Source organism: Coptis chinensis, chromosome 7, assembly GCF_015680905.1.
Source record: "Coptis chinensis isolate HL-2020 chromosome 7, ASM1568090v1, whole genome shotgun sequence".
NCBI lineage: Eukaryota > Viridiplantae > Streptophyta > Magnoliopsida > Ranunculales > Ranunculaceae > Coptis > Coptis chinensis.
Window position 1 is genome coordinate 26,730,184 of NC_141462.1, and position 19,015 is coordinate 26,749,198.

Below are 19,015 nucleotides of genomic sequence, written 5' to 3' on the forward strand. Positions count from 1 at the left end.
CAATTTTTATGTATTTGTGTTATAAGTTTATTTCTATGTATTTATGGTTTTATGAAAGGATTTGTGTATATGAAATGTAAACTATTTCAAATCTAGTTGGAGTAGTAGATGCTTGAAATGGCTTGACCTTAGAGTGTGCAGCATGTTGCAACTCTAAATACCCTCTATACTTTTTTTTTTTTTTTTTTTACTTTAATACATTTAACCTTACCCAAAAATATATATATATATATATATATTTGAAAATACAAAATAGACTCTGTCGAATTTTTTTTAGAACGATCAAAAGTATCAACTTTAAATTAAGGTAACTTAACTCAAATTAAAAGAAAATATTCAATTAAAGTACATTCTAATTAAAATCAAAATACAAACTCAAATTAAAGTACGTCATAAATTAAAAGACAAATTAAAATACTCAAATTAAAAGACATACAAACTCAAATTTAGACTATGCACTACTTTGACTACTACTAGTGATATTGCCAAGTCGATTCTTCATTTTTTATAAAATTTCTGCCTTTTTGAGTTGCCAAATTTTGAGCTCATCTTCGGGTAATCCTTCTAATTTCATTCCTAGTATTTTAACATCATTTTCATCTTCTCGAACTCGGAGCGCATCTTTCTTCAATTGAAGTTTTTATTTTTGGATTTGGAGCTTCCAATCCAACGTACTTTTCTTCAATTGAAGTTTTTCGGATTCCATCTCATCTTTCTTCAATTGTCTTTGAGCTTTCAAATTATAACTTTCTTTGGTGGTTTTAGAAAGTTCCAGCATAAAATCATCAAGTTTCTTAGCAGATTCCTCCACTTTAGAATCACCTTTTTCTTTCTCTTTCTGCATTCTTCTCTTTTCTTCTTTCTTTCCAACATATCTATCCTCAAGCCCATCAACTTGGTGTGGATTATAATTCATTGGTTGAGTTGTCGTAGTTGATATTGGAACTGATGAACCTCCTTCCCCACTGTTTGACTTTGATTTTTTGGTGGGTCGCAAATCATTTCTCAACTGTAGCCTCTTCCATTTGGGTGAGTCTTTCACCATATTATATTATTGCATCCACTTCCAAACCCTATTATGCATCCCATATGCACTTATTGCTTCCTCAACCTACCAATTAAGAAAAAACTAAATTAGAATTGAAAAATATATTTGTGAATCAAAATAACAAATAAAAATTAAATACTTACAATCATATTGTCATTATAGTCACTTGGAGGAGATGCTTGAATCTTAGAAAGAATAGCATAGAACTTGTTGATATTAGCTTGAATGAGAGCCCAACGGTGTTTCATGCCCGTCAAGTTGTGTACGGTTATTCTTCCTAGATTTGCATGAAATGCATTTAGAATCCTACTCCAAAAATCGTTTGACTTTTGCTCATTTCCTACTACACCATCTTGACTAACTTGTAGCCAACTATTGGTGAGAGCAATATCTTCTTCTTGTATCCATGAGGCCCCTCTAGATTTTGTTTTTGATTCTTCAGTAGCTATTGTTGTTTTAAGAGTAGAAAGTAGAGAGTAGAGAGTAGAGAAAAGAAGTGAGTGTAAAACTATTGTGTGAGTGTTTCAATTTATAGTGTTAGAAAGATATAGCTGTTTTTTATCCGTTTCTTCATTGAGAGCATGCGGTTTTGGGAAAATCACGCGGTGTTCTCAAAACCACACCATAGAAGCCCACTTAGCAGCCGAAGCCCATACAGTGTCGTTAGAAAAATCGCGCGGTTTTTCCAAAATCACGTGAGAGATTTGATACAACATTAAAGCTGGAACCAAATTTTGGCTGATTTGGTGTTTGGTTTGGTATTTTTTTAGTGTTTTCATCAACATGTGACTCTCCTGAAGATGAAAAAACATCAAATTGTTGAAAATTTTGTGTTTGATGTTGGGAAAGTGTCTCTCCTAAAGATGCTCTTACCCTCTCTTTTTTGGTAACTCTAAAAGTAACTTTACTCGCTAACTAACCTAAACTGATAACTGAAAATGTCCTAGATCCTTTTATGGCCTAACATAATTACATACCACAAATGGTTAATATTATCTAAATACTAAAGACTGAATTTATCATCTAATGGTTAAACGTTTAAATTTTTTAACCTCCCTTATACAATGGTTCGGTCCGGCCGTTTTATTCGGTTTCTAACAGAGAACCGAACCGAAGAGGTAGATTTATAATTTATCCAAACCGCACCAAACAAACATCAATAGAAAAAATGACCGAAAATGCTCGGTTCGGTTCAGTTGGTTTTTTCGGTTTGCCAGTTTTAATGCTCACCCCTAGACATGGATACGGGGTCTCACGACTTGAAGTTACACTTGAGGCCCAAAGAACGAAGAAATAAGCACATTTCTGAGGAACAGGGAATCCAAGTGATGCTGACACCAAAAGTATTGTGAGGGTGGCCCGCTGGGACGCCATTGCTGCATTGGAGATTTTGAGTTGCTAAATTTGTGCTACCTTCCGACGGATTGGATCAGAGTGGTGGTTAAGGACAGATGATAATGCCCTGCTTCTCTGTTTCACTTCCTTAATTATTATTCTTCTTTATTTATGTTGATGGATGATTGAGGATGACTGCGTTTCTGTTTTTATTTAGGTCCACTACCCATGCATTCATTGCAACTGTTGCTATTGTACTACGTATACAAAATCATTCCCCACATGGCCACATGCAACGGCAACTGAAAAGAGATATCATGGATGCATAATGCTTCTGTTTCAACTTTAAACTCGGAATATTTATTTCTGTTTAAACTTGTCCTTCTCTTCTGATTTTTCTGTAAACTGTAATGAAATAAACATACTTCTATAGTTCCATATACCTGCTCAATATCTATTCTACCCTATAGTGCAGCCGGCAAGTGAGCCATTTGGGCATGACAAATCCGTTCCCATCACTTCGAATGGTTTTGTCTCTAGTTTCTATCTTAAATTACAAGAGAGTAAGCTAAATACTAGTAATAGCGTGGGCCAATTTTTTGATTGAGTTCTCTCCATTAATACAAACTATGTGGACAATTTTATCCCTATTTTGCATTTTAAATTACAAGATATTGTTTTTACATCATTCTAATATAATAATTGTTGTATTTTAGAAGTAAAAAAATATTAAATATTTTTTTCTTTTCTTTTTTATGATAAAATTGGTCAGTGCAAACTAATGTGGCATAGATATGCCATGTGCTCAATACTAGTGTAAAACATTAATTTGTGTAATTCCATCTCAAAAGCTGTTATGGCAATAGCGTTCTACTCAGATGTAATAGTTCATGAAAGTGATTATTTGGAGATGAAAAAAGTGATTTTGAGGTTTATTTCTTTAAGTTGATTTGGGTCAAAAGACCCTAATTTCTAGGGAGGCCCCAATATTTCAATGATTGAACCCCTCCCAAAAAAAACGATATATATCGGTACAAATTGATATATCGAAGATATTTATCTTTTTGGTGAATCAGTCAAAATATCATTTTGTATCGCTATATATTGCCGATATCGAAAACATCAGTTAAAAAATCAAATGAAGTCAAACAATATATATCGAAAATATCATATATGTAACTAATATAAATATACATATATAGGAAAATGCGATATATATTGGCAAAAAAAAACTACAATATTCGGTGGAGATATATTGAATATTTCTATATCGGATACCCCAAAAACTATATATATATACTAGAAAGTAGACCCGTGCATGCGCACCGACTCTTTTAAAAATTTGCTCAACAATCATAACAAATCGTGATTTCTGTTTTCGTCACTAACCTATTTTAATTTCCTAACAAATTGTTTTAATCAAGTCTTAAAAACCCGCTTTATTTTCTTAACAAATTATTTTAATTATGTTTTAAAAAACCGTGGTTTTTTAATTGGGGAGGGATACTATTTTAATTTGGAAATAAAGAGTTTTTATGCTACTATTTGAGTTTTGGTTTTAAAATGAAAGGAAATTCCCATTTGAAGTTGGATTCTAAAAAGAAAAGAGTTTCCCGTTTTGAGTTAACTATTAAGTTGATGACGTGGAATTTTAATAGAGCTCGAAAAATACCCCTTGTGGGAGCTATACAAAATCAAACATTGATACAATTTGCTCCAAATCACTTCCAAATTCAAACCGAAAAATTCAAACTACCTAAACACCGAAATATTCAAACAGAAAATCTAGCTAGAGTTGCCTTCTCTCTTCTCCAAATTGAGAACTCAAACCCAAAATTGGAAGAAATGGAGTCAACAACAGAAAATGTAACAATCAGTATCGACGAAGACGTAGTTGTTGGGTCTTCTTCAAATAAATCCTCGGATAGAGAAACACATAAACTAGTTGCTCCGTTTGTAGGTATGGTTTTTAGTAGTGTTGATGACGCAAATACTTACTACAAACAGTATGGTCTACAAGAGGGATTTGAGACTCTTGTTCGGTCGACGGATAGGAAAAAAGGTGTGGATTTTGCTACGGGTTGTTTAATGGTTTGCACACGTGAAGGGGTCCATAACAACAATAGAGAAGTGGGAGAAGTGGGTGTTTCTAGAAATACTAACACTGTTAGGTGTAGTTGCCCTGCTAGAATACGTATTATGAAAAGAAAACACGAAGCGATATACTATGTAAGTTGCGCTGAAAATGAACATAACCATGGTTCGGTTAGTCCAGCAAAGAGAAATTGCATGAGATCGAATGAAAATATGCCTAAAGCAGCGAAGAGGTTAATTGAGATTTTTGGTGAAAATGGTTTAGCTGTCGGAAAAGTTGCAACTGTTTTTAGTGGGGAAGAACTTGGGTTTACAGAGAAGGATTGCTAGAACCATGATTATGTTTTGTCTAGAAAGATGCCTAAAGAAGGTGATGTAACTGCCATGCATAGATATTTTATGCTGAAGAGCACCGAGAATCCCCAGTTATACTATGTTATTGATCTAGATCAAAATGAGATTGCAGTAAACTTTTTCTGGGTTGATGGGAGGTGTAGAGTGCAGTATAAGTATTTCATGGATATTGTCTCTTTTGATACTGCATATCGTACGAATGCATACTCTATGCCTTTTGCCCCTTTTATTGGAGTCAACCATCATATGCAGACAATCACCCAAACCCAAAAACCAACCCATAATCGAAAAAACACATAAACCTAAACAAAGAAATGTATATATCAAAAAATACACACACACACACACACACATTCTTGACTTCTCCAGTCTTGTGGATTGGTGGTTATTTATTTTAATTGTTTAAATAACTATGTTAAAATATTTGATCAGAGAAAAGTTGTTGCCCACTCAACCAACTAGTAACACAAATAATAATGTTGCTAGTGTTAAAGTAGGATCCTCCTCAAAGCGAAGTCACTAAGAAAGTAAGGATGGTGGTGTTGAACAACCTACGTCAAAGTGGGTTCAACATAAAAATCATGAAGAACTTGACTTGTCTAGTCTTTCGGGAGACCTTGGATTGAGGAACAAGATTTCAGATTGTCATTCTAACGATCGTGACTCGGTAAGAAGAACATATTTGCTTATGCTTGCCAGCCTAATCGTACTTTTCCTCCAACAACAATAGGTAAGAGAATTCGACGCTTTCAGAAATAGTGGTATGGGGAGTTTAGTTGGTTGGAATATAATATTCACAAGGAAGCCATGTTTTGTCTATATTGTTATCTCTTTAAACCTTATCAGGGCGCACAAGTAAGTGAAAATATTTTTTTCTCACAAAGGGTTTGCTAATTGGCTGGGAAAGAAAAACAAAATTAAAAAAACATGTTGGAGGACCAAATAGTGCTCATAATATTGTTTACAGGGTGATAAGCACTCAAAATTATAGTTTTTTCAGGCTTTGGAGTTGAATAAGTGTTGAAATGATGTCAATTGTGCGTTAAAAGAAACTAAATTGATTGTTAGATGAAAAACATGGATAAATGTCAAGATTTATGAAAGAAAAGCCTTAAAAAAGCAAGTCAACGGAGTCAAACGAAAGTCAACCCAAATGGAAAACCACTAAAACATTAACATAACTTCAAACGGGCATATCTTTGGACTCAGAGCTCTGATTGAGGCCTATTTTATATCATAACAACTAACTTGAAAATAAATTTCTAATAATCCAAGCCTCAACCCATTTAGAATAGTAAAAGTCGACAAAAAGAGCACAATAGTAAAACTCTACAGTTTGGACCTTTTGGATTTAATTATTTTGGATTTGAACTTAATTTGGTGGCCCAAAGTTGTGCTCCCAAGCCCATGCACAAAAATTGTAACCTAATCCTTGGTAATATAAAAAGAATTAAGGAAAAAGCCTAGAAGATCTTCTTCCCCATTAGTTTAATTAATTAGGGTTTATGTTTGTCGCCTCCAAACTCCATTAAAACACCATTTTTATTAATCAAGCTTATTTCTTTTCAATCATGACTTATTGTTATTGTTATGTGTTGTTAAATCCGATGAAACTAGGTTAAATCTCCTAATAGAGGAGGTTCAAATGAAGCATATATGAGGATTGTTCTCTGTTTTAATTAGTTTCATATATTATTGTGCTTTAAAGTTTAGTTCTTTTGAAATTATATATAGAGATATAATTCTTAATAACTAGACTAGAGTTTAGAAATTCCATCAAAGAGATTTGTAGAAGTATTAAATTTCTCATACTAGTTTTTTTTTTTTTTTTATTAGAGATAACTTAGAATAATTGAGGATGTCAAAAGATTGAATATTTATTGTGCATCATTGTGTAACATGATAAAGAATAGATTTTTAATACGGAAACTAGTTATTCATGAATGATTTTTACATAGGTGGCCGAATTAGAACCTTTTTTACATTCTCCTCATATAATTTCAATTCGATTTTTCTATCAATTGCTTATTAGTTTAATTTAAGCTCATTACTTTTCATTAGTACGTAGAATAAAATCATCTCAACAAATCATTGCTCTCACATCATTTTCTCTTTGAATTAATCCTCGTTGAATTCATATTGTTCCTGCTTATTAAGAGTGAAACGAATCTTAATTCTTGTTATATTGCAATATTATATTGAGAGTAGGAAATTGATTTAAACACATTGATTGTTAGGATTATTGTTAGTGATTTATCATTGATATTTAGTCTTAACGTTTTTGTGTTCAGCACAGGGCAGTACATGTTTTGCTAAATCAATAGTAGTATATTGAAACATTTCTTGATAGACAATCTGACCAAGTTCAAAAGAATTATCGAATACATCTAACTGTAATAACTTATTGCATTAGGTTCTTTTGAGACAAGGTTTAGCTTTTTGTGGCCATAATGAATCAGAGGAGTCAATTAATAAAGACATTTTCTTGAACTTATACGATTTCTGAAAGATCATATAACAAGTCATTAAGAATGTTCTTGATAATGCTTCTAAAAATCGAAAATTAGCCTCTCCTGATATCCAAAAAGGTATTGTGAATGCAACTACTGTGAAAACTACAAATGCTATTCTAAAGGATTATGGAAATTCATTGTTTGCTATTTTAGTTAATGAAACATGTGATATATCAATTACGGAGCAAATGACAGTTGTTTTGCATTATGTCAACAAGAAAGGTTGCAAGATTGAGAGATTTTTTTTAGTTGTGTAGTGCAGTAACACTTAAAAATGCAATCGATGAGTTGTTCTCAAAGCATGGGTTGAGTATATCTAGACTGCGTGGACAGTGGTATGATGAGGCCAACAATATGCAAGGTGATTTGCATGCCTTAAAAGCACTTATAATGAAGGAGAATGAGTCTGCATTTTATGTTCATTGTTTTGCTCATCAGCTTCAGTTAGCCCTTGTATCAGTTGCAAATAACTATGAGTCAATCGCTAACCTTTTTAGTGTTCTCTATAATATGGTAAATATTGTTGGAGCATCATGTAAGTGACAAGATATGCTACGAAAAGCAATGAAGGTTAGAGTTGTTACAACCTCAATTACAAAGTAGAGAAATTTCAAGTGGCAAAGGCTTGAATCAAGAGATTAGTCTTAAGCGATCTGGTGACACTCGATGGTGCTCGCACTATTATACACTTCTTGGCATGATAAACACTTATGGTTCAGTAGTTGATGTGTTTGATAATGTAGCGGAAGATGGTTCAAGCTCGGAACAAAGAGGTGAGGCATATGGATTATTGAGTTTAGTGCAGTCTTTTGAATTCATATTCAATTTGCATTTGATGAAAGCACGATACTAGGAATTAGCAATGATTTGTCAAAGGCTTTGCAACGTGAAGACCAAGACATTGTCAATGCCATAACTCTTGTTAAAATAACAAATAAAGGTACACTAACAGACGATAAGAAATGATAGGTGAGATAGTCTCCTGACTTAAGTTTCTTCATTATGTACCAAATATGATGTGGTTGTTCCAAACATGGAAGAGAGGTATGTGGCTCGAGGGAGGTCTCAACGAAGAGCAGAAAGAATCACCAATTTACATTACTATTGTGTTAGATTATTCTATATATCACTGTATTCATTTGCAATTCCAAGAGTTAAACAACCGGTTTAATGAAGCTAACACAGAATTACTTCTTTATATGGCATGTATTGATCCTAGTGAGTCGTTTGTTGCTTTTGATAAGCAAAAGTTGATCCGTTTTGCTGGACTTTATCCCGATGATTGTTCAGAGATAGATCAGATGGAATTACTAGATCAGCTTGAGAATTATATCATTGATGTGTGTTCCGATACTAAGTGCATGACGATTAAACAATGTAAGTGATTTCCTCCTACTTTGAGCTTTCTCAAACTTAACACAGATGTAGCTGCAAAGGGTAACCTAGGACCAGCTGGTTTAGAGGTGGCTTGTAGGAACAACCAAGGTGAAGTTCTCTATATAATAGTAACCTTCTAAGACTACTAGAACTCACAAACTAAACTTCTAGACGCTTCTAAATTAGACTTAAAAAATAAAAACGAAAATAACTTGTTTTAAGTAAACTTGGATCTACTAAAAATAATTAGACAATAAACATAAGCTCTATTCTACATCACTTTAGGTCCAGGAGTCATGGAAACTTTTGTTGGGAGGCCTCCATTTCTCTATGGAGGACCACCATTTGAGTTATTTTAGATTTAGAAATGGGTAGTCTCCTTCTCTGTTTGGTCTCTAAGACTAAGTAGAATGAAGAGACTACAACAAAGTTGTAATGCCTTTTATTTTTCTTTTCATACAGTTAATTATACAATTTCCACTAACCCAAAAAAAATAGTTCGTACTTGTCCACCATCTTTTTTTAGGGAGGCAGCTAAGACTTTTGATCGGCATCTTCGCCGTGTTCTTCAGGGTATTATAGTTTATGATGGTCTTGGCTTTGGTGATTTGCAGTGGCGTTTAGCGACGCTTCCATTACGCCTTGGTGGGTTAGGTATCTATTGTGCCTCTGATGTCTCGGCTTTTGTTTTTGTGGCCTACCGTTTTCAGACTTTAGAGCTTCATAACCACATTCTTAAGAATTGTGGTCCATGGGTGAGATCCTTGATGATGCTACCCGTGTATTGCATCTTTGTCTTCCCAATTTTGACCTTGATTCTCTGGTTGTGAATGTTACCGTCCCCTCTAAACCACAATACGTTTTGGTATAAGCTTTCTACTGTAAGATTGTTGTGTTACTAGTCTTGAGAGGGAGTTTGAGTTATTTGCTCGCCAAAAAGCAATCATTGGATGCTTGCATTCGAAACATGCAAAAGATTTTCTACTTGTTATTCCAATGGAGGGACTTAGACAACGTATGTCTCAGATGGAGTATAATGCCATTATCTGGTACCGTCTTATGATTCTTCTGTACTCTGAGGGTGGTCTTTGCCTTGTATGCAAAAAGAGAATATTAGATGCCTTTAGGAACCATGCAACACATTGTAGACATTTTTCCAGTTTTAAATACCGACATGATCATGTTAGCTAGAGATATTTTGTGTGATGCATTTTGGAGGGCTGGGGTACAAGTGAAGAAAGAGACTTCTGTTAACTTTCTCATTGATCCGAATGAGGGCAGATCAACACTACGACATGCAGATGTCTTGATTTACAGTTGGTCTTAGGAAAAACATGCATATGTTGATGTAACTAGAGTTTTTCCATTAGTAGGGTTAGGGAATGGTGACTTTGAGGTGGGAGAAGTAACTAAGAAAGCAACGACAGGAAAAATGGAGAAGCATGAGAAAGCTTGTAGGGAATCAACTTTGTTTTATTATGTTCAATTTCGACACTTTTGGGTTCTTAGAACAACAGTTTGTTGAGCTCCTCAAGAGACTTCAGAAAGTCATGGACAGTAACGTTATGTACAACTGGTTCTAACGAGTTTGTTTTTAAAAAGATAGAATTTGCTATTCAGAAAGGACTTGTAGTGCAGCTTGTTGCACGCTTGTCCTAATTATTTGTAGTACTCGTTATCAATAAAATTTCCACTTAAAAAAAAAAAAAAAAAAAAAAACAAAACAAAAAAAAAAAAAAAAAAAAAAAACAAACAAACATACCACTAAATTTTTTTGAGTATATTCCGATATTTATGTTAACTTCCCAACCATAATGTTTTCATTTGTGTAGATATTAGGTGTGATGAGTTTAATAGTCTAGCAATTGGAATGTTTTCATTTGTGTCTACAAACCTTAGATTATTTTAGGGTGATGTGGGAGGAAGAGCCAACATTTTTGTTTCCTACGGAAGTCTTGGATTTCAGGTTAGCAGATCCGTTTCTCGCTTACTCATTCAGTCATTCCCTTTCTTGCTCTTTCTTATGTTCTAGTCTAATAATTTAATTTAAATTTTAGTTTTCATATCCCTTACTCCATACATCTAGACACTATATATTCTTTTATGCTTAGGATTCAGAAGGTTCATATTTTGGTATTGAAAAAAGAAAATTCGTGATGTAAATCTTACCGTCATTGGAAGTTGTAATTGTATGTTGCAATCTTTGCTAGTTTAATTACAAAATAAAGTTCATAGAAAAATATATTTGCCGCCAATGATCAATCTGCCATTCCAATTGCCAATTTTTTTTTATATACTGCAAACATATAGTATACGCCATCCTCTAAAAGGCAAAAAGAAGAATGATAGGCTAGAATATATGCTGGATATTGTGTCCATCTAGTCTTGATGAACTCGCCAAACGGATATCAACACTAATCGTAAGGTTAATAAAGACTGTTTGAATACATTTAGAGAATTAAACTAGAAAAAGAAACTATTTGTTAACCAGGCCCTTTGAACAGTTCAAGACGATAATTAAAACTAACAAAACGACGTGCTAAAAGATTGATCAACTAAGAAATTATAGATCGTTTAAAAGTCAATTTGTTGGAGCAAGGGAAACTTTGAACTTTATTATTGATGAGCATAAGGAGACTTATAATTGATGATGAACTTTCGCACAAGGGACTTATTAACATATGACATGGTTAGAACCAAGGCTCAAAATATCAATATCGATGAATATATCGGTGTACCCAAAAACCGATATATATCGGATATATCGGATATTTCGGATATATCCATTTTTTTGGTAACCAGTCCAAACTATTTAAAATATCGGAAATATTGGATATATCGGAAATATCGGAAATATATCTAAAATATCGGATATATATATCAGATTTATATTTTAAAATAGTCAAAAAGTCAACCGATATATATCGATTATATCGGAAATATCGATTATATCGGCGATATAAAATTTCATATCGAAAATTCTGATATATATCGGGAAAAAAAGGGTTCTATATTCGGTAGATATATATCGAAAATATCGATGTCGGTGTACCAAAATACCGATATATATCGGCGATGTATCGGATATATCGGCGATATTTTGGTCCATGGTTAGAACAACATGATGATAGCTTCTTATTTATGGTTATGGTTCTCATGAACCGTCACTACCAACTCCTCCATATGTGGAAGTGGAACAAGAGTATAATTAATAGATTTCAAGGGGTCGCTTAAGCCCCACAGCCTAAGGTCCCCAATATATTTTAGCCCACTTACACTCTATTATTGTTTTATTGCGGGAAAAAAACTCACTATTATTTTTTATTTATTTTAATCGGTTAGATAAATATTTTTACATTGGAAAATTAGAAATTAGAAAATTGCATTAAACCCCTTTGTTTCCCTCGCGTTTTCGTCTTTTCTAATAAATAAACAGACACGCCTCTATAACTAATTAAACTTTTTTATCGCCCCATGACAAATTATCAAATATGAGGCATTGAAACCAATACTTCAATCTTATCTCTATCATTCTTTGGTCTTATTTGGTTTTTTCTATAATTTGGTGCAGAATAATTCTTCTTCTTCTTCTTCTTCTCTCTCTCTTTCTCTATCTTGTGTAATTCTTTGTTAAATAAATTTATTGAAATTTCAAGTTTGTGACCTTGTTGTTTGGTCATGATCTGCTACGGTGTTCTAAGTATAGGACATTTTTTATCTTTCCAGTCTTCCTCATGTATTTATAGTGTCTTGTCTTGGATCTCTCTTTCTGTGAGGATCTCCCTCACAACACTCCTATATGTTTCTACTTCACTTTGTATTTATGTTTTTTTTATCAATAAAATTCAATTAAAAAAAAAAAAAAAAAAAAAAAATTGTGAGGAGACTATTCAAAAAAGAAAAAAGAAAAGGTTATTGTTAGAATATGTCAGTATTAGAATATGTCTAATATAGAAAGTCCTATATTTCTATAAGTGTGGACATCCATATCTAATAGTTTTTATTATCATGTTATAGTTTAGTATAAGTATGTAACTCTGGGTAGAGAACATTATCTCAAATACAAGAACTCTCTAACCCTAATCAATCTCTAGTCTTCTCTGTTCTTCTTCTTGGTTTCTCTAATATATCAATGTCACAACTCTCCTAGCATCACCACTAACATAGAATTCAACATGGTATCAGAGCGAGATTCAGTGGTATGCTAGGAGAGGAAAAAAAAAAAAAAAAAAAACAAGTTTCTTTAAGTTTTTCAGTATAGTATTCAAGTCAAGTTTCAAGAAGAAGAATGATTTCTCACAAGAAGAAGTTCTTATATCTTAATTAAAGTTTCAATCTTTCTCGGGAAGGATTTACTGTTCACCGACACTATTCACTAGTACTGTTCACAGGCACTGTTCACCAACACTGTTCACGGTACTGTTCGTCGACATGTTTAAGTATTCTAAGTTCCGAAATCTCTCATCTCATTATTTTCTATAGTTCGAAGTAAGTTTTCAAGATTCCCCTGGTATTTAAAGTTTGTTTGAATAAAGCTAGGAGAGATATCCGAAGTTTCTCAGTATTGGTTTCTTAGTATTGTTTCGCTTCTGCAGTCTCCTTTTTCCAGAATCTCTTTGTCTTAGTATTGTAAGAGGGGTACAACCTCTCTGTATCTCGCAGTCTCTGAAGTTAGTATTGGACAAGACGCCAAGACGCAAGAAAAGTCTAAGTTTACGCGCTACTATGCGCCCATGCCGTGAAAAAGAAGTAAGTTTTCTATGTACTGATTCGTTTTTCCAGTGAAGAGGGCACGCACACGCTCAAGTATAGCCAGGCCCAAAGGGCGCATGCTCCCATGCCGTGAAAGAAAAAAAAACTTTCGCGAAACAACTAGTACTGAGGGTGCGTGTGCGCTCAAAATTGGTCTTGCTAAGAGCGCGCCCGCACCCATGCCTCCACACATCAATTTTCAAGATTTTTGAAGTATCAAGCCTTTGGAAGGTAGTTTGCACTCTCATCCAGGATTAGAGGGGTAATATTGTTTGTATGCCGTTATAGATGTTTGGGTTTCTAGCTTCCATGCAGTTGGTATTGATGTCGTCTTCTGTCTCAGTTTCTAGAACATGATCAAGTTGTTTGTTTGAAGTATTATAGGGGCACATGACCTCTATCTCACGAGAAATTATTTTTTCCATCTTCCACTGTTCTAGAAGTTCGCAGTCATAAAAAGGTGTGACCCACCTTCCACCCTATATAGTGAGTATTGTTTGATGCATGTTCTGTTAGAATTTTTTTTTGTATTGGAATATGAAGTATTGTTTTTTGAAGTGGGCATTGGTTGGTTGTATAAGTTGGTATTTGGTTTTCTCTTTTTCAAGTTCAAGTTGGAATAGACAAGTCTTTGTATGTTCCTACTCAGCCTTGTATATTTTAACTTGAGAGGGGGAATAGGGAGATATGAAGACATTCAGTAGTATATGAGGGAAGAAAAATATGGAGACGTATGAGAAAGAGTACTCATGTCTCCATATTCTGGCATGCCTTGACGAACTCTTCATGACAAGGCATATCCACTGCAGTCTTCAGTATTCAGGTAGCAGTCAAGCCTAAACTGCAGTCTTCAGTATTCAGGTAGTAGTCAAGCCTAAACTGCAGTCTTCAGTATTCAGATAGCAATCAAGCCTAAACTGCAAGTATGTTTCAGGTAGTAGTCACGCCTAAACTGCAAGTATATTTCAGGTAGTAGTCAAGCCTTAACTACAAGTATGTTTCAGGTAGCAGTCAACCCTAAACTGCACTCATCATGATTCAAGTAGCAGTCAAGTTATAACTACACCAGTATTCAATATTCAATATTCAGGAGTACCCATAATAGTATTTTGTTAACATTAATAGTGATATTGATAGTAGCAGCCAATAAGCGCACATCAAGTCAGTGCTATTGTTTTAAATTTATATTATGACAGCCATAACAACGAATGGACTGAGTAGTAGCCAAGCAGCACGCCACTAAGCCGGTGTTATGATTTCAGTTTGTGACTGTGGTACACCTTCAGTATTCAGGTTAGGTCATTGCCTACACCGACAGTTTCACCTCCAGAACGTCTCAACAGTTGTTCGAGTTCTTCAACTAAAGACAGTTCTATGCGAAAGGGGGAGCAATATTCTTATCTTTTGTTTTTTGTAATCCAAGCTGTAATTTACATAGTCTGCGTAATTACAGCTTGAGGGGGAGTGTTAGAATATGTTCGTATTAGAATATGTCCAATATGAAAAATCATGTGTTTTTATAAGTGTGGACATCCATATCTAGTAGTTTCTATTATCATGCATGTTTTAGTTTAGTATAAGTATGTAACTCTGGGTAGAGAACATTATCTCAAATACAAGAACTTTCTAACCCTAATCAATCTCTAATCTTCTCTGTTCTTCTTCTTAGTTTCTATACTATATCAATGTCATAACTCTCCTAGCATCACCACTAACATAGAATTCAACAGTTATGATCAATTTAAGATGTACCAATTTTATTGGAACTTTTGCTTAGGGCCACTACACCATAATAAGATATTTGCAACACGCACATTTTTTGCTTTGCAATGCTTATAGAGCGTTGGCAAGTTACCAACGCTCTATAAGCGTTAGCAATGTTGTAAAGCATTACTTTATTTCGGTGAATTTCAGAAATTAATTGCTAACGCTTAAAAAGCGTTTGAGAAGTGTTACAAATTAGAAATATAAAACATAACTTTACTTTCTCTCTCCTCTCTCTCTCACCGCTGCTACACTCTCCAGTCTCCTCCCTCTCTCTCTCTCTGCCCACACACACTCCACCAACTCCAAACCGTAGGCTTAAACTTTCTTCTACAATTCGAACCCAAACTTTAAGAGATCAGTGTGTGTGCAACCAAACTTTTGCAGCCCACTCTCGTTCTCGCTCTTCAAATTAATCCCAATCCCATTTCTAGTCATTTGTTTTTTTGTTTTTAAATTTATGCATTCTTGAAGAAATATTTGTGGTTTTGTTTTGTATCGTTTGAACAAGCATTTGTTAAGAGAGTTTGTCAAGTAACCAGAAACTTCAATGAAGAAATTATGTAAGCTATCTTCACAATCGTATGTTTTTGTTCGTTATAATTTCCTTTCCTTTTCTCATATTCGCTATGTCTACTTGTTAAATCTTTCTTGGTTTAATAGATTGTTTGGAAAAGACTATGTTTTTTTTTGTTTATGTATTTAGTGACATTGTTGTTTTAATTCTATTCTCTGTATACTTGAATGACTATAAATTTTAAACTTTAAGAGATCAGGTTGTGTTCTTCTCGTTTCGTGCTTCACAAGATCTTCTGATTCCTTTTTCGATTTTCTTCATTCTCATCTTGTAAGAATTTCGAGTTTATACTTTGAAATTTCTGGTGTTTGATCTATGTTTGTCATCACACTCCTACTCCTCTGAGTAAATCTTAGTAGACTTCTTGCCAATTAAGTTTGAGATGTGACAAGCCTTGGATGTTGTACGAGATGGGGAGTATGTTTTTGGCGTGGCCCATATTTATGCATCGTTTAATGACACCTTCATTGTAAGTATTAGGTCATTTAATTCTGTTCAGTTCATTTCTAGATAATTGAGAGTTGAAATGTGTTTGTTTGAACTGCAAAGATGTTACCGATTTCTCTGGAAGGAAACCATGGTTGGATTTGGTATGGCTTCATCAATGTTTTATTATTATCTTATTTGATCTTTAATAGTTTTATTAGGCATGTGGTCTTATCATTTGAGATTTTTACAATAATTTAATGGAATGTAGTTATCGTAATATATATATCTATACACATACATATTTGAATTGAATTGCAATGTTAATGTTTGCTATGCAAAATGGAAAAAAAAAAAAAAAAAACCCCTTGCAATTGGATTTTATAAATGTGTTGTAAAGGAGCTTGAGAAGTTTACGGTGTGTATCTTCATTTTGCTTGCAACTTCCTTTTTGTTATTTTTCTATTTGTTTTCTTTCTGTTTTTGTTTTGTGCACCAAGTGATATGTGTATGCAAATTATGTTCCTTTTAGTTTCATCAGTTCCGGAGTGACCATGATTTTACATTTATATTTTTCTATACTAAATACTGATTTGTAGCATAAATATATGTACTTGTTTTTCTTAGTCAAACTTGCAATAAATGTTCTACTAAGATTTATTTGTGATGATTCACTGTAGTTTGTTGGTTGTTCTCTAAATAGCTTGTCTTGCTCTTTATGTGTTTGATTGAATGAATGCGTGGCTTGGCTGGTGTTTACTTCTTACTTGGGGCAGTTAGCAATAAAAGAGGGGTTTTGTTGTTGGTGTTGTCCTTGGTGGGATAAATATATAACGCATACATTTCTATCAAAATTATGTTTTCTTTTTTGCACGAGAGAAAATCCATGGTGCACAACTCAGTTTGTTGTGGTAAATTTTCATGAGATAGCAGGAAGCTTCTATAATCTATTTTCTACCCTCATAATTTTCTTCGAAGAGAACAAACTGAGGGAGGGGCATGGGAAATATTTGATTTGGTTGGTGCAAATCAAAGTAGTAGGCTTTCCTTTTTCACGATATTTATTTACTACCAACTGAGATTTTTATCACAAAATTAAACTTTGTTTTGGTTTAAAATTTTGATTGTTTTTTTTTAGTTGAATTGTATGTACATAATATTTTATTGAACCGCGTGTACTCTCTTCTACTTGTACAACTCTCTTTCTCTCTTGAAATCGTGGTCAACAATGTTTTTATCATATCATACCTCGTTGTTATCCGGCTTCATTGGTCCTATGGAACATGAAGTAACTAGTTGCTCGTTTGCATCTGTATATGATTAACTAGGTAAGTCAATATCTTTTGTTTATCTTTTCCTTAGCTATTGGCACTTTTATGACCTTGTTTGTTGTTTGTTGATTTTGGTGGCATAGTCACCGCTTGTGGCCGCAATCTGCAGAGGCTTCTATGCCATACCCTTGTATGTAATGTACTTACTGTCCTATTGGCTGTTGGCATTGTTAATTTGGACTCTTCATTTGTTCCTATACCTACTACTATGAACAAAATGGTAGCATACTAGCAGGTAGTCCTTGGATTTTTAGATGCTTGTTTAATATTATCTCAATCACTCAATGTTTAAATGTGAACAGTCTAAAACCTGTCCTTTCTAATCAACTCATTATGGTAACTGAATCTAATATTTCAGCTCCTTATAAGGATATTGCTCAAAGAAAGAAGAGAGCGTGTGAAAGTAGTGAGTCAGGTTATGAGGCGATCATGGCAAGACTTGATGAAGCAGACAAGGCTCGCAAGATACTTGAGGATGAAGTTGCAGACCTTAAGTGACAATCTTCAGGGCTTGGAAATGCATCTCAGGTAATAATTTGTTAATTTAATTATGTCTAGACTAAGAATATGAACAGAGGATATGTCTTGTCTTGCCTTCCCAAACCCATATTAAGTTAGGAGGACGTACGTGGATGGGGTTTCACCAAGTTCTCTCGCACTAATTATGTTAGATGGAAGGCAGAGAACAGGATTGTGCCTGGTGTCAATGCCAAGCTTCTTGGATGCCAAGAGTCATGATATTTTTACTTAGGCACTTTATCTGTTTTGGCTTTAACAAACCCAATATCAAGAGGATGCCAACTGATTTCCATTATACAATCTGTGGCTTTGGTTTACCAATATCGAGGACGCCACTAGGGAGTAGTTTTTCAAAACTAGAAACCGGGCGATATAAAAATGGTCGTTTATAGCTTACAAGAAGTTTTCTCCGTGAGTTCAATCATCTAATTTTTTGAATAAAGATCATTAGTTCTGTTATTTGTTATTGGTGCATTTTCTATGTGAGTCTAGTTCCAATAACTGTAATATCACAGCATTCATGTTCTGCTCAAGCTAATAGCAGTATTTTTTTTTCATTCATGAGATTGCTGTTCATGGAGTTGTATTAATGAGACAACACTACTTGGACATGAAAATTGATGTGAACTTTTAATTAAGGCCTAAAAAATTTGCAAGTTCTTAAGCCTAGGAATTAACATGACTTTTGGACTTGGAGAATATCTTTTGTTTGATGGAGCTTTATAACCAAGGTTTTTGTTAGTAGTGTTAAATTTTTCCTGAGGAACAAGCAATGATGGAAATAATGCCGATCTGTCCTTTTTTCTGCTTTCCAGATTGACACTCCTATGTTGGCATCCTGAGTTGAATAGACTTGGAGCACTTAGCCATTTTATCTGTTATAAGAAAGCTTGAAGGAGGCATCTTTCCAATGGGTTTCAATAAA

At 34.0% G+C, this 19,015-nt stretch overlaps 2 protein-coding genes across 2 annotated transcripts; both read left to right on the forward strand.

The window, feature by feature from the left end:
- Positions 1-4,228: 4,228 nt before the first annotated feature.
- LOC147486862 (protein FAR1-RELATED SEQUENCE 5-like) lies at positions 4,229-4,807 on the forward strand. The gene has a single exon (XM_086573876.1). It carries the CDS (start codon positions 4,229-4,231, stop codon positions 4,805-4,807), a length of 579 nt encoding a protein of 192 aa, XP_086430002.1.
- A 27-nt stretch (positions 4,808-4,834) lies between these two features.
- LOC147486863 (uncharacterized) lies at positions 4,835-18,069 on the forward strand. Its single transcript, XM_086573877.1, has 6 exons — positions 4,835-5,024; positions 7,607-7,879; positions 8,064-8,117; positions 8,497-8,721; positions 8,767-8,829; positions 17,930-18,069. The coding sequence occupies exons 1-6, from the start codon at positions 4,835-4,837 to the stop codon at positions 18,067-18,069; spliced, it is 945 nt and encodes a 314-aa protein (XP_086430003.1).
- The last annotated feature ends 946 nt before the right edge of the window (positions 18,070-19,015 follow it).

Coding starts and splice junctions, on each gene's coding strand:
- LOC147486862 (XM_086573876.1), top strand. CDS start 4,229: ATGGAGTCAACAACAGAAAATGTAACAATCAGTATCGACGAAGACGTA.
- LOC147486863 (XM_086573877.1), top strand. CDS start 4,835: ATGCCTAAAGAAGGTGATGTAACTGCCATGCATAGATATTTTATGCTG. Junction 7,880..8,063: donor AAATATTGTTGGAGCATCAT/GTAAGTGACAAG, acceptor CTTATGGTTCAG/TAGTTGATGTGTTTGATAAT. Junction 8,722..8,766: donor GTGCATGACGATTAAACAAT/GTAAGTGATTTC, acceptor AACTTAACACAG/ATGTAGCTGCAAAGGGTAAC.